Source organism: Ovis aries, chromosome 25 (genome assembly GCF_016772045.2).
Source record: "Ovis aries strain OAR_USU_Benz2616 breed Rambouillet chromosome 25, ARS-UI_Ramb_v3.0, whole genome shotgun sequence".
Classification (NCBI taxonomy): Eukaryota; Metazoa; Chordata; class Mammalia; order Artiodactyla; family Bovidae; genus Ovis; species Ovis aries.
The window spans coordinates 14700532-14715862 of NC_056078.1; the positions used below are offsets into that span (position 1 = coordinate 14700532).

At 39.8% G+C, this 15331-nt stretch overlaps 1 protein-coding gene across 6 annotated transcripts in view; it reads right to left on the bottom strand.

The window, feature by feature from the left end:
• SLC16A9 (solute carrier family 16 member 9) overlaps nt 1–15331 on the bottom strand; it is an 80367-nt gene that overhangs the window by 42938 nt on the left and 22098 nt on the right. For all 6 annotated transcript variants that reach the window (XM_042240812.1, XM_027962235.2, XM_060406449.1 and 3 more), the window contains exon 2: nt 4152–4384. In XM_042240812.1, the coding sequence (XP_042096746.1) occupies nt 4152–4347 (196 nt within the window). In that variant the 5' untranslated portion in view covers nt 4348–4384. The remainder of the gene's footprint in view (nt 1–4151; nt 4385–15331) is intronic.

The following is a 15331-nucleotide window of genomic DNA, read 5'->3' on the forward strand; positions in this document are numbered from 1 at the left end:
ATTTCTTTTTCTTGGGGATGGTCTTGATCCCTGTCTCCTGTACAATGTCACGAACCTCCATCCATAGTTCATCAGGCACTCTGTCTATCAGATCTAGTCCCTTAAATCTCTTTCTCACTTCCACTGTGTAGTCAAGGAATTTGATTTAGGTCATACCTGAATGGTCTAGCGGTTTTCCCCACTTTCTTCAAGTCTGAATCTGGCAATAAGGAGTTCATGATCTGAGCCACAGTCAGCTCCTGGTCTTGTTTTTGCTGACTGTATAGAGCTTCTCCATCTTTGGCTGCAAAAAATATAGTCAGTCTGATTTTGGTGCTGGCCATCTGGTGATGTCCCTATGTAGATATACTTGCTCAGCTATCATCTCCAGAGGTTGGATCACAAAATTGGTAAGGATGACACCTACCAGACCTTCTCTGGACAAAACTGAGTAAAGAAAACAACTTGTGTTTCTTGGCTATGATATAGCTTGCTGCAGAAGAATCGTCTGGGGAGCTAGTTAAAATGAAGATTCCTAGGACTTCCCTAGTGGTCTAGTGGCTAAGACTCTGCACTCCCATTGCAGGGAGCCCGGGCCTGATTCCTAGTCAGGGAACCAGATCTCACATGTAACAACAAAGATCAGAGATCCAGCATGCCACAGCTAAGACCTGAGCAGCCAAATAAATAAATAAATACATATATATTTTTTTAATGATAAAAAATGAAGATTCTTGGGACCATCCCCACCCTCACAGCACTGATGAGTAAGAAATGGGCTTTTTAAAGCTCAAGTAATTCATATACACTCCTAAATTGAAGAACAACTATCAAAGATGTATTTATATAAATACATATATGCACACACACATATATATATATGTACAAATTATATTAATTTTTATAAAAAAGGATGCAGACACCAGACTGGAGCCACTGGACACAATTTATTTGTCATGATTTAGACAGAATGAGCACAGTGACACATTCAAGCAGAAACCTACAGTGTTTCTCCTTCTAAATAAGTCAACAGCAATCATATATTTGAAAAATATCAAAAAGTGCCAGAATGAAATCTAAGTAGAGAAGGCTTAAGCCAGTGGCAGTTCCAACTTGAAAATCACTTTGGAAGCTTCTTGAAAAAAAAAATCATGTATGTGGGCCCCATTTATAAACTGAATTAGAATACCTAAGGTCTAATCTAGGCATTTATATGCTGAAATTTTCTGCAAATGATTCTGATTATCTCCCTATTTTAGAATCACTGATAGGACTTCCCTGGTGGTCCACTGGTCCAGAATCCATCTGCCAAGCAAGGGACGTAGGTTCTATCCCTGTTTCAGGAAGATCTCACATTCCACAGGACAACTAAGCCTGTGCCCCACAGCTACTGAACCCGAGCTCTGCAACAAGAGAAGCTACTGCAATGAGAAGTCGGAAAGTGGTCTCCACTCTCCGCCAACTAGAGAAAGCTCATGTGCAGCAGCAAAGACGCGGCACAGCCAAGCGTAAGTAAGTTAATAGAGTTAAAAGAAAAAGAATCACTGATAAACATTGGGAGGTGTACTTTTCCTGTTTCCAAGGTAGTACAGATCTGTTTATTTCTGCGTAGGACAAAGTGGTAGACAAAGCAGAAGCTGGATGAGGCTCAAACACTGCTCAACACCTCTCGCTAACATTGCATTACTGTAGCTCTCAGGATTTGTCCCCTAATTTATGCTATGAAGAGCCAAGAGAGGCCAACAACACTGATATTCAGTGGCCACTAACTAAAGTGCACACAGGCACGTTTGCATGTACACACACACACACACACACACACACACACACACACACACACACCCATAAGTCTTAGGTCTCCTGTCAGCATTTTCTTCTCACTGCTTCCTCATTCTGGAACCCTCTGGCCTCCATAGTCTATGTTTATCTTCAAAAGTTTTGGTTAGCTGGCCTAAGTGTCTCCTCATCTAGCTGTAGACACTGAAGATAAGTGACTTGCATGTGGTCCCTCAGCTAGAGGGTAGTGGAGCCAGGGCTCAGACTAACTCTGACTTCAGCTCAACATTTCCCTCAGTACTTGTTCACTCCCTGGACATTCAGTGGGATGCTCTCTCTCCAGCCCAACCAGCGGGACAGGACTTGGCTCTAAAAAGGGCCATGCACTTGGTCTGCTGCCCTGCTCTTGCTATCTGGAAATTCTTAACTTTTTTAACAGAAGGTCCTGAATTTTCATTTCACACATGGGCTTGCAAATTACGTATCTGGTCCTGCCTATAAGTGAAGAGGGCTGCTCGTGGCCCTGAGACAAACTAATCATTCACCTGGGAACCTGCAGAAAGTGGAGAGCCACAGTTCAAAATCTCAATGTCAGCTCTGACCACCCTACCCATCCCTAAGATGATCTTAGCTTCCCTGAACCCTCAAACCCTCAAGTCCTACCTGGACAAACTTCATGGAAAAGAGCTCTGTTCTCCAGGTATGTGCTAATGGAGATAGTATTTCAATTACCCTTTGACTCTTGCTGGAAGGCAAGTAATTACATTCCTATTTAACTTTGAATTTGCTAATAGAAATGATGACTAATTGGAAAACATTTAAAAATTCTCTTCTCACCAGATCATTCTCTAAAAATTATACTTTCAAACATATCAACCACTATTCACTTGTACTCTGACAGCTTTATAAACAGCCCACATTTTGAAAAATTCTTGCAAACAAATCTTGGCAAATGTTTCCTGTTTTTCTTAAGCTTATGACAGTGTTATTTTCATTTGTTTAGTTATGCTTAGTTATCTTATCTGACATGGCCAGATGACCCAGCATTGGTTTTCAAGTCTTGTTTTTAATTTAACAAGGTAATGCATCCGTTGGAAGCAACTGTTTGTATTTTATTTTGTTCTAAGAAGTCCCCTTTAGTGATCAGGAAAGACAACAAATTTAAAAGAAGGAGTAGCCATTGCATTTTCTTTGGAAATCATTTTAGAGCTGCAAAAAGATCTTATAAATCACCACATGCGTTGTCCTTATTTTCCCATAAGAACAGAGATTGTGATTTGCTCAATGAATCATCATGTCAAGTTCAAAGCACAGAAAGAGACTCCAGGGCTACGTTTTAGCATGTCTGTTCTTAACCAGTTCCAAGTAAGTTAGACTGACAATCACTAAAAATACTGCAGAGTTCCAACTACAACTCTAGAAATTGAAGTGCATATAATCCTTAAAAAAAACAAAAACCCTCCACTATGCTCTCTAAAGATGTTAAGAATCACTATTGTATCATACTTGATAAGTGCTAATCAAGAATATTATTTCTGGATACATTATATAAACATCACACAAAATGCATCACATACATAACACTACATTTAAATCCTTAGTGGCATCATCATTGTGAGATGGGACTACCCTCTGCCATGTCAAATTTTTCTTAAGAAGGTGACACAATGTAGGACGTGCAATTTGATCACAGTGTATCTGAATCAGAGAGGAGTAACTGTGAATCACAGAGGAACTGTTTCCAGGACTTAATGCAAAACACTTGGCCGTTTGGTCACCAGCATTCATCAGACATACGTGGATCACTGTCCTCACGCCCTTGTATCTTTCTTACTTGTGGAAGTATTTGTGTCTCACTAGACTGAACCTCTTTAAGGCAGAAATAAATGATGTGTTAGCCATTCATCCTTTCATATCCAGCATCAATGCCTACTACACAGCAGCAAATAAATGAATAAAGATATGAATTCTTCAATTTCTTATGGAATTTCTGTACTTTCACACGATTTAGTACAGTGAGGGCTTCCCTGGTAGCTCAGACAGTAAAGAATCTATCTGCAATGCGAGAGACTTCGGTTTGGTCCCTGGGTCAGGAAGATCTCCTGGAGAAGGAAATGGCAACCCACCGTACTATTCTGGCCTGGAAATTCCCATGGACAGGGGAGCCTGGTGGGCTACAGTCCATAGAGTCGCAAAAAGTCAGACACAACTGTGTGTCAGACACACTATTACAGTGAAGGAGAGGTTTATAATCTCAGTGAAGGCAGAAAAGTAGGTATTATACTTTAAAAAAAAAAGTGTAGCCTCCTATGCCTTGTACAGTGTTAATGAGGCAGGAAACAATTATGTAATTAAACGATTAATGAGTGAGGAGAAGCACAAAGTAATCCACTTACTCGCAAGCAAGCCAACTCCACTTGCAAGGGATCCAATCCAGGCCGTTTTTCCTTTTCCTTCACCAAAGGCGTCCAGCCATTCTATGTACAAGACACCAACAGCTAATGGCGATCCATAACACAAAAACTGAGTGAAGAAGGAGACAGCTACAATCACCCAGCCCCAGCCACCATCAGGCGACTTTTTCAATTCCATTGTGACGGGAGGTCAAGCGGGCGTCTCTCAGCGGGTCCTAAGCGAAAAAAAGAAAAAGCATATTTAGAGTATGGTAAGGCATGGTATTCTAGATTTAAAACAGCTCCTCCTAAATTAAAATATTAAAAGTTCCCTAAAAATACACAAGGAAAAGGATAAGAGATCACTGACATATCAAGTTAACTTTAAAATCTTTATTTCTTATTTGAATAAGTACTATATCCACGTTTCCAAAAAATGTTTTTATATTATAAAAAGGATACATTAGGAGTTCGGAATAAACATATATGCACTACTATATAGGCACCCCGCTCTAGTACACTTGCCTGGAAAATCACATGGACAGAGGAGCCTGGTAGGCTGCAGTCCATGGGGTTGCTAAGAGTCGGACACAACTGAGCGACTTCACTTTCACTTTTCTCTTTCATGCATTGGAGAAGGAAATGGCAACCCACTCCAGTTTCCTTGCCTGGAGAATCCTGGGGACAAGGGAGCCTGGTGGGCTGCCATCTATGGGGTCACACAGAGTTGGACACGACTGAAGCGACTTAACCGCAGCATATATAAACTAGATAACCAACAGGCACCTACTGTATAGCATGGAGAACTATAATCAATATTTTGTAATAACCTATAAGGGAAAGAATCTAAAAAGAACACATATATGTGTGTGTGTGTGTATATATGTATATACACACACACACACAATATATGTACAACTCAACCATGGAGCTGTACACCTATAACTAACATGACACTGTAAATCAACTACACTTCAAAATTTTTTTAAAAGGCATAAAGTGAAAAGTCTCCTTCCCAAATTTATCCCCATTCACCAGGTTCCCAGCCCAAGCCAACCACAGGAAATGACTGTTTTGGATTCTTGTTGCATGTTGAGTTCCCCGTGAAGAAGATCTTAGCAAGAGCAGGTTTACTAAAAGTGTTCTCATTGGAAGAGAACAGACAGCAGCAAGAGAAGGCAAGCCACCACACAGAGTTAAGGGCTAAGGAGATTTCCAAAGCCGGCTGACCTCTCAGAGTTGCCCTGAATGGGGCAAGAGGAGCTGGCCCTTCACAGCCCCATGTTGATAACTCACCAGTTGCAGGCCACCTGGGAAGGGGACGTGACCTCGGGTGAGGTGACTCTATTCAAAAGGGGCAACCATTACCCCTGGGGGGTGTTACCTGAAGCCATCTGTCAGCAGCCCTTCAGTTTCAGTCTCAGGGGCAAGAAATCTTTCATTCCTAAAGGAGGTCTGGAGGGAGGGTAGGCAGCACGTCACAATGTTCACCAACTCAAGTATCCCTCCTGAGTTTCTTTTTTTCAAAAGAACATGTTGATATATTTTTTTGCACTGGGTCTTCCCTGTGCTACGTGCAGGCTTCTCACTGCAGGGCTTCTCTTGCTGCAGAGTACAGGCTCTAGACTTGGGGTGCAGGAATCGTGGCTCCTGCTCCCGCGCTCTAGGGCACAGGCTTGGTAGTTATGGCACACGGGCTTAGTTGCACCACGGCATGGGGGATCTTCCCAGATCAGAGATGGAATCCATGTCCCCCGCACTGGCAGGTGGATTCTTAACCACTGGACTACCAGGGAAGTCCCCTTCAAGAGTTTCTTTATGAATATCACAAGCAAAAATGAGCAAATAGTCTTAGACATCCTTTTTTCAACAAAACATCCATCTGGTTCAAAATGGAAAAAAAATGACAGAAGATATACAGTCTCCCACTACCTAGTTGCTGTCTAATTTCCATACCCTTCAAAGGTAACCAGCGCTTCTCGTTTCTCGTTTCTAGAACTGAAGCAACTTAGCACACACTCACACAGAATTACCTTATAAATACATAAGCAAACTCAAGTACAGATTCCCTCTAATTTTTTTTAAGACACAAAAAAATAGCATGTTATATATATATTGGTATGTGTCTTGCTTTTTCTCACTTGAAAAATACCTTGAAGATCTTTCACATCAACGCGTAATAACCATCCTCACTCCTTTCTTTCGGCTACGTTGTGTCCCAGTAATTCTTAATTCTTTAACCACTGCTCCCAGTGAAAAAAATTCTGTAATGAATAACCTCACATTCACATATATCTTTATACATATCTGAAAAGAATTGCTCAGTCAACTACAAATATAGATTTGTAATTGTAACTAGTATTAGCAAATTGACTTCAAGGGATTAAACCAATTTATCTGAGCCCCAGCAACTTTGGGTGTGCTGCGAAACTTCTGGATTTTTGCCAATTTGTTGGCTTTAACGTGAATTTCTCAGCATTCTCTGAATGATATGTGTTGTTTCATAGGTGAAAAGTCATTTGTAATTCGTATCTAATTCTTGGGTATATATGGGTGTTTCTGGATTTTCCTTTCTGTTCCAATGATCTGTCTAGTCACCCACCATTACCAAATTTGTTTAACAATTAAGTCTTTCTATTTCTTTCGGCCAATCCTTGTGGCTTGCGGGATCTTAGTTCCCTGACCAGGGCTTGAACCTGCACCCACAGCAGTAACAGTACAAAGAATTAACCACTTGACCACCAGAGAATTAGTCCTTAAGCATTTTTAATATATTTCAAGTTTCAGTGCAAATACTTTCTTTCCTCTCTATCACTGCACACCTTTTCAATATTTTCTTGGCTCTTCTTGTTTATTTGGGTTTCCCTGAAAGCTCAGTTGGTAAAGAATCCGCCTGCAATGCAGGAGACCCCAGTTTGATTCCTGGGTCAGGAAGAGCTCTTAAAGAAGGGATAGGCTAACCCACTCCAGTATTCTTGGGCTTTCCTTGTGGCTCAGTTGGTAAAGAATGTGGGAGACCTGGGTTTGATCCCCGAGTTGGGAAGATCCCCTGGAGAAGGGAAAGACTACCCACTCCAGTATTCCTGCCTGGAGAATTCCATGGACTGTATAGTCCATGGGGTTGCAAAGAGCTGGACACGACTGAGTGATTTTCACTTGTTTGTTTACTTTTTTATATGAACTTCTGAATCAGTTTGATTCTAAAATCTGATAGTGCTTTCATTATGACTGAGTTAAATTATAAATTGATTTAAGGGGGAAAATTCCTTTTATGATGTTGAGTCTACTTTCCATTTCATATCTTTGCATTTGTTCAGTCTATTTTGTGTTCTAGTGTTTAAAGTTTTCCTCAATGTTTCTTTTTATTTTATTTTTATATAGTTTATTCTTTTTGCTAACATTATAATTAGGCTTATTTCTTTACCTCTGTTTGTATGTATAAAAGCTATTACTACTGTATGTTAATTTTGGATTCTACTACCTTATTATAAAATCTCTTATTTGAATTAGATTCTTTGACGATTTTCTTGGGTATATACAACTGATAATACAATACAGTCATATAGCCATCTACAAACCCCTTACTTTGGATTCTCATATGTCTAATTTTTTTTTGCCTTTGTGTGAGACAAGGCATACAGAATAATGTTAAATAATCAGAGTATATATCTTTGTCCAGTTTCTAACTTTAATGGAAAAGCCTTCACGTGCCATGGTATTGCTTCTGAGGCTCAGATAGATATATTCCACAAACTTAAGGACCAAAGTTTCTACTTTCAAGTATTATTATAAAGAATGTGTATTATGTTTTTCTCAAATGCATTTCCAGTGCATATGGAGATGATTGTGATTTTTTTTTCTTTTAACTGTAATAAAATCTCTAATTTCTACTATTGAATCATCCTTGAATTAGCAGACTAAAACTTCCCTGGTTCAGGCTCTGTTTTGATTATGTCAGTCTCTTTGGGGGAGGGTTAAAGTCATAAGTGAGATTTGTCTCTTTTGTTTTTAATTTTGACTGGGTTTTGGTATCAAAATTATACTTTAAAAGAATTTGAAAACATTCATTCTTTATCAATCCTGAAGTAGTCTATATGGTAATGGATTTGGAGGCCCAAGGCCTGAACTTCCTGCCCTCGACAGGGCCTCCCAGTCTTCTTTACTTTCCGTCTCCCTTCACCATGCCAGCTTCACAGTCAGGTTCAACAGAGTCCTCTTCATCCACAGACTTTGCCAAACCATTCTCTTGGCTGTAGTTTCATCAGAAAATAGGTGAACAGAGAGTAGGAATATCATTCTTCCATTCATGCATGTCTCTAATTAGATGCTGAGGAATTTAGCCACCTTAAGAGAGACTTCCCTGGTGGCTCAGACAATAAAGCTTCTGCCTACAATGCAGGAGAACTGGGTTCGATCCCTGAGTCAGGAAGATCCCCTGGAGAAGGAAATGGCAACCCACTCCAGTACTCTTGCCTGGAAAATCTTATGGACAGAGGAGCCTGGTAGGCTATAATCCATGGGGTCACAAAGAGTCAGACACAACTAAGCGACTTCACTTTCACTTTTTCAAAAGAGCCATAGCTATACCCATCAATTTACCTGCAACTCGGTGAATTTCTTCACTTTGACATTCAAAGTACTGGGCAAAAATCATGTCACCACCTGCCACAGCTTTTTGTACAAATTAACTTTCAATATTTCATAACTGAAAACCAAAAAATATTACAACTTGTGCACAAAACTGTAGAGTCTAAAATTTAGTCTCTCAGCCCGCATGACTGTGTTAGCAGACAGAATACTTGCAAATATAAAAATCCTTTGAAGTATGCAGATATACCCTTCCTGAGAAGTCTATTCTCTCCAGTACCTACTCTATTGTAAAAGTAAATAATAAATTCTGTTCCTTCTAGAGACAACACAGTGGTACTCTGCAATTCCTATTTAGAATACCTTTTAAAGAAAAGATAGTCTTAATTCCCTAAACTAGACAATGTATGACTTCAATAACCAAATGCCTAAGGAGGCCAAAAGGTTGTATAAAAAACCAAATGCAGGGCTTCCCTGGCAGCTTAGTGGTAAGTAGTCCGCCTGCCAATGCTGGAGGCACAGGTTTGATCCCTGATCCTGGAAGATTTCACGTGCCAAGGAGCAACTAAACCTGTGGGCCGAAAGCACTGAGCCTGCGCTCTTGAGCCTGGGAGCCACAACTACCGAAGCCCACGCACCCTAGAGACCCTGCTCCAAAACGAGAAAAGCCGCTGCAGGGAGAAGCCAGCACACTACAACTTCAGAGCAGTCCTCGCTTGCTGCAACTAGAGAAAAGCCCGTGCAGCCGCGAAGACCCAGCACAAGCAAGCAAGCAATCGCTCAGTCGTGTCCGACTCTCTGCGATCCCATGGACTGTAGTCTACCAGGCTTCTCTGTCCATGGGATTTTCCAGGCAAGAGTACTGGAGTGGGTTGCTATTTCCTTCTCCAGGGGATCTTCCTGACCCAGGGATCGAACCCAAGTCTCCTGCATTGCAGGCAGACGCTTTACCCCCTGAGCCACACAGTCATAAATTAATTAATTAATTAACATTTTTTAATGTATAAGAGATTGCCCTTCATTTAAATCTTCAAGGTACAGCTGTCCAGGAAAAGTACACATTTACAAAGGCAAAGCACCATGATCTTTAAAAAAGTCAGAGTTTTCTGGAGGGAAAGGAAAGGGGAGTGAAAAGGTAAGGAGTATCTCCCTTGCAAGTTTTCAAACTGAAGTAGACAGAAATGCCTTTATACACCAGATACCTGTGGCCACACCTTGCTTTGCTTTGTCTTGCCTTGAGTGACATTTCAACACACAGGACAGGAGCCAGAGAAATTCTTCTCACAGTAAATGTTTGGGAGAGCAAATCTTTGAAATACAAAGCTCCCATATGTATCAACTGGGACTAGAATGACAAGTTTTTAAAGAGTTGGCTAAGAGCTTCTGACCTTTCACTGTCTCAGAATTTGAGACACAGGTAGTCTGAACGGAACATGGTGAAAAATACCATTTAGTTATTTCTTATTTTCTGCCAGGGCAACATCTTTCTCCTGTAATCTGCTATCCTTTAGATGTCTCTCACCTGCTTTTTCTGATTTTCTATATTCCATAAGGTGACTTCACAACTAGACTAGCCTTTCCTCCTTGTTGTAATGGTAGCCAGTTTTCTTTGGAGCACTTGGGTCTTTCCTCATATATAGATGGTTGGTGGGACTGTTAACCAAGACGTCTTTGATCTTGACCTATAAAACAGAACCTGAACCAAGCAAGGCCAGTATAGGACCTCTTCCCCAGGATCCTGAACTTGAGTGCAATGTTCTAATAAAAGAAAAATATTTGGGATTTATTGATCCCAGTGGCAGTGCATTAAAGAAACACTCTGTCACATCCTACTACCTTGGCTCCCAAGGGATATCCAGGCCTGGTTCCTCCAGCCTTCCATTTCATCCTTAGAGCTAACCTAGCAAATTATTTTAAGTTAGCTGGCATTTGTTAAAGTGCAACAGAATAACCATGTTGTGAGTGTACAGTAATTTCAAGTTGATTATTTTAACTATCCACACCCAGCTTGATCTGGTTTGGGTCAAAGGTTAAACTTAGGTGTACAGTCTATGACCACAAAATAAGGAAATATAGATATGAGTTACCATTTTTTTCTGAAAATTTCATCTTACTCATCCTCCTTCTTCATAGCTTATGATCCAATACGATAAAATGTCTTTCCTGGTATTCTTGTGAATAAAGAGCTTCAGTTCAGTTCAGTTCAATCAATCAGTCATGTCCAACTCTTTGTGACCCCATGAATCACAGCATGCCAGGCCTCCCTGTCCATCACCAACTCCCGGAGTTCACTCAGACTCCCGTCCATCGAGTCCGTGATGCCATCCAGCCATCTCATCCTCTGTCGTCCCCTTCTCCTCCTGCCCCCAATCCCTCCCAGCATCAGAGTCTTTTCCAATGAGTCAACTCTTCGCATGAGGGGGCCAAAGTACTGGAGTTGCAGCTTTAACATCATTCCTTCCAAAGAAATCCCAGGGCTGATCTCCTTCAGAACGGATTGAGCTTAAATGAATTGAAATATTATATATCAACACATACATATGGAACCTAGAAAAATGGTATAGATGAACTTTATTTGCAAAACAGAAATAGAGACATGGATGTACAGAACAAACATATGGACACCAAGAGAGGGAAAGGGGAGGTGGGACGAATTGGGAGATTGAGATTGTCATATATACACTATTTTTACTATGCACAAAATAGATTACTAATCAGAACCCATGGTATAGCTCAGGGAACTCTACTCAGTGCTTTCTGGAAGCAACTAAATGAGAAAAAAATCCAAAAAGGAGGGACTCTATGTATACATATGGTGGATTCACTTTGATGTACAGTAGAGACTATCACAACACTGTAAAGCAACTATATCCCAATAAAAGGAAATCAAAAACTAATTTACTGAAATTTCCACTAAGCCTGTTTATCCCAATATTTACAGAAATGCTGTGTTATACAAATGGGATCCTCATTCCAGAAATTTTTTGATCACTTACAATTTAAACTATATTGCAATAGATACCAAGGGACCTCAGAAGAAATATAAGGCATAGCCCTTGCCACCTAGGAGCTCATAACTCCATTAGGAAGGTAAGATGCATGCACAAGAGTATATCGTGAAGTGCCACAGAGGTTGGGTGGAAAGTAAATGTTTAGGAGTCACAGGGAAATGCAGGCAATCAAGGCAGGAGCAGGAGCAATGAATTTGAAACGAAGAGATCAGTAACTTAAAACCAGCACATATAAATACAGACTTCTATATTAAAAACTTCATGGTAACCACAAACCAAAAATCTGTAATAGATATACACACAGAAAAGAAAAAGGAATTCAAACATAACACTAAAGATAGTCATCAACCTACTGAATGGGAGAAGATACCTACAAATGATATGACAGATTGGGGATTAGTATTCAACATATATAAACAGCTCATACAATTCAACATCAAAAAAACACACAATAACCCAATTAAAAAATAGACAGAAGGACTAAATAAATATTTTTCCAAAGAGGAAATACAGACGGCCAACAGACGACACATGAAGGGGTGCTCAATATTGCTAATCATCAGGGAAATGCAAATCAAAATAATAATTAAACATCACCTCACTTATGTCAGAATAAAAAATGAATGAAGTCACTCAGTCGTATCCGACTCTTTGCGACCCCCCACACCATGGGATTTTCCAGGCAATAGTACTGGAGTGGATTGCCATTTCCTTCTCCAGTGGATCTTCCCAAACCAGGGATCGAACCTGGGTCTCCTGCATTGTAGACAGACGCTTTACCGTCTGAACCACCAGGGAAGTCAGAATAGCCATCATCAAAAAGAACACAAATAACAATGTTGACAAGGATGTAGAGAAAAGGAAACCTTGTACATTGTTGGTGGGAACATAAATTGGTGCAGAAACTGTGGAAAACAGTATTGAGGTTTCTCAAAAAAATAAAAATAAGATTAGCATGTGAGCCAGCATTTCTACTATTGGGTATATACCAAAAAAGATAAAAACACGAATTTGAAAAGATACATGCATCCCAATGTTCAGAGCAGCATTACTCACAATTGCCAAGGTATGGAAGTAATCTAATTAAGATTTCATCAACAGATAATTGGATAAAGAAGATGTGGAGTACGTATACAATAAGATACTATCCAGCCACAAAAAACTGCCAAATTTTACCATTTGCAGTGACATGAATAGACTTGGAGGGTGTTATGTTTTAGTGAAATAAGTCAGACAGAGAAAGACAAATACTATATGATACCACTTACATGTGGAATCTGAAAAATTCACCTAGTGAATACAACAAAAATAAGCAGACTTATAGACAACTATTAATAGTGGTTACCAGTGGGGAGGAAGGGCAATACAGGGGTGGGGGAGAGGAGGTACGAACAACTGGGTATAAGATAGGCTCAAGGATGTACTGAACACCACAGGGAATATAACCAATATTTTGTAATAACTGTAAATGGAAAGTATCCTTTAAAATTATATGAAATTTTTTTTAAATTTAAAATGCCTGATGAAGTAAAAAATGTTGGTCTTTAAAAATAGATCTATCCCACGTATTATTATAAACCTCCCTTGGACAAGAAAGAAGAACAATAAACAAAACGAACCATAATAAAATCACACCATTCAACAAAATTAGATTATCATTAGTATAAAAGATAGCATGTACTCCTAAAGTTAGCATTTGTTCTGTTAAAGGAAAAGGAGAGTTAGGTAAGTTTCAAGACATTTCCTTCAGAAAATGAAAAGGACTGTTGATGAAAGACTACATTACACTCACGGAAAACTTTTAAGCTCTAACATCTTAGATGGCATTCAGTTCTGTTCAAGTGATGCCAAGTCTTTGTTATTTCCTCAACTCTACACTGGCTGAAAATTTCTATTCTCCCGGATATAGGATGGGATGTCAGAATTGCGCGTTTGACATTTACGAACATTTAATGTTGACACAGAAGCTTCCTGTCCCTGAAATGTATACGAATGTTCTACACTCAAATACAGAGTGATTTACAAATACAGAGTGATTTACAACTCTTTGGTCTTATTTTCAGTCATAGCTGCCTCAGTCATTTTTCTCTAGTAACTCCTTTTTGAATGTTACCATTAAATATCTCTCTAAGGATTCCTAGACACATTTTCTACTTGAACAAAAGTAGGCAAAACCAGCAAATTTTTATTTGAATCTCAATCACTACCAAATTATGTGGTGCTGAATTATTACTTTATTTTAATTGAGAGCCTACAATCATGGGCTACATCTCGGGGGGAAACAGTTTATTCCAGGTTGATTTTATCTTGATCTAGGCATCCAACTGTGAGGAATGTCAGAAGTCTGAATTAGCCTGGGTTTCATGACCTTTCCTCAGTCACATTAATGCCATAGTCATGTGGGCAGGTCTAAAGTATGGGCAAGGAGGTAGACCACAGACAGCCTCCCGTGTTGCTGGTGGGGATGCAGAGGCAGTGGCCACTTTGGAAAAGTTTGAGGAGTAGAAGTGGAGAATGACTGTTAAAGGGGCAAGGTTTCTTTGGAGTGATGAAAATCTTTTACAATTATTTTTATTTATTCACTGGCTGAACCTTTTGGCATGTGGAACTTCCCTGACCGGGGATCAAACCCACATCCCCTACAGTGGGGGCTCAGAGTCTTAACCACCGAACCACCAGCGTAGTCCAACAATTATTTTTTAAATGTTTTGAAATTAGATTTTGGTATAGTATGCACAACTCTTGACTAAGATCCACTCAACAGTACACAGTAGGTGGGTGAATTTTATCACATGTGAATCTTATCTGTCAAAAGAAAACACATTCAAAAGCTCCTAGAGTCTAACTGATTCATTTTGCTGCACAGCAGAAATTAACACAACATTGTAAAGCAACCATACTCCAATAAGAATTAAATTTTTAGAAGTTCCTAGAAATTCTGTTTTAGTTCTGACTTCAGTACAGGTAACAAGTTTCATAAACTAAAAAGCAGAGCTCTTCTAGGGTTAGCATTGCTCTTTCCCCGTGGTGCCTTTGCCCCTCCAAACATTCATCATTCATTGCCTGCTACCACAGTTTGGGAGAAAGGGATTCTGAGAACTGGGAATTCTAATAAAATTGTAGGTAAACAAATCAGCCTTTGGGTGCTGTGATAAAAAAGAAGGTAAGCAAATAATTCTTTGTGAATTATTGTGAATTAAGCTTATTATAGATAAAGAAATATATACCAATACATACTAAAGTTCATTGTTGTGGCTCTTTCACTAAGTCATGTTCGACTCTTTGTGACTCACAGTACATCAGGATACCCTGTCCTTCACTCTCTCTCAGAGTTTGCTCAAATTCACGTCCACAGAGTCAGTGAAGCTATCTAAACATCTCATCTTTCTCCTTTTGCCTTCAATCTTTCCCAACAACAGGGTCCTTTCCAATGCGTTGGCTGTTCCCATCAGTTGGGCAAACTATTGGAGCTTCAGCTTCAGTATCACTCCTTCCAATGAATATTCAGGGTTGATTTCCTTTAGGATTGACAGGTTTGATCGCCTTGCTCTCCAAGGGATTCTCAAGAGTCTTCTCCAGCACCAC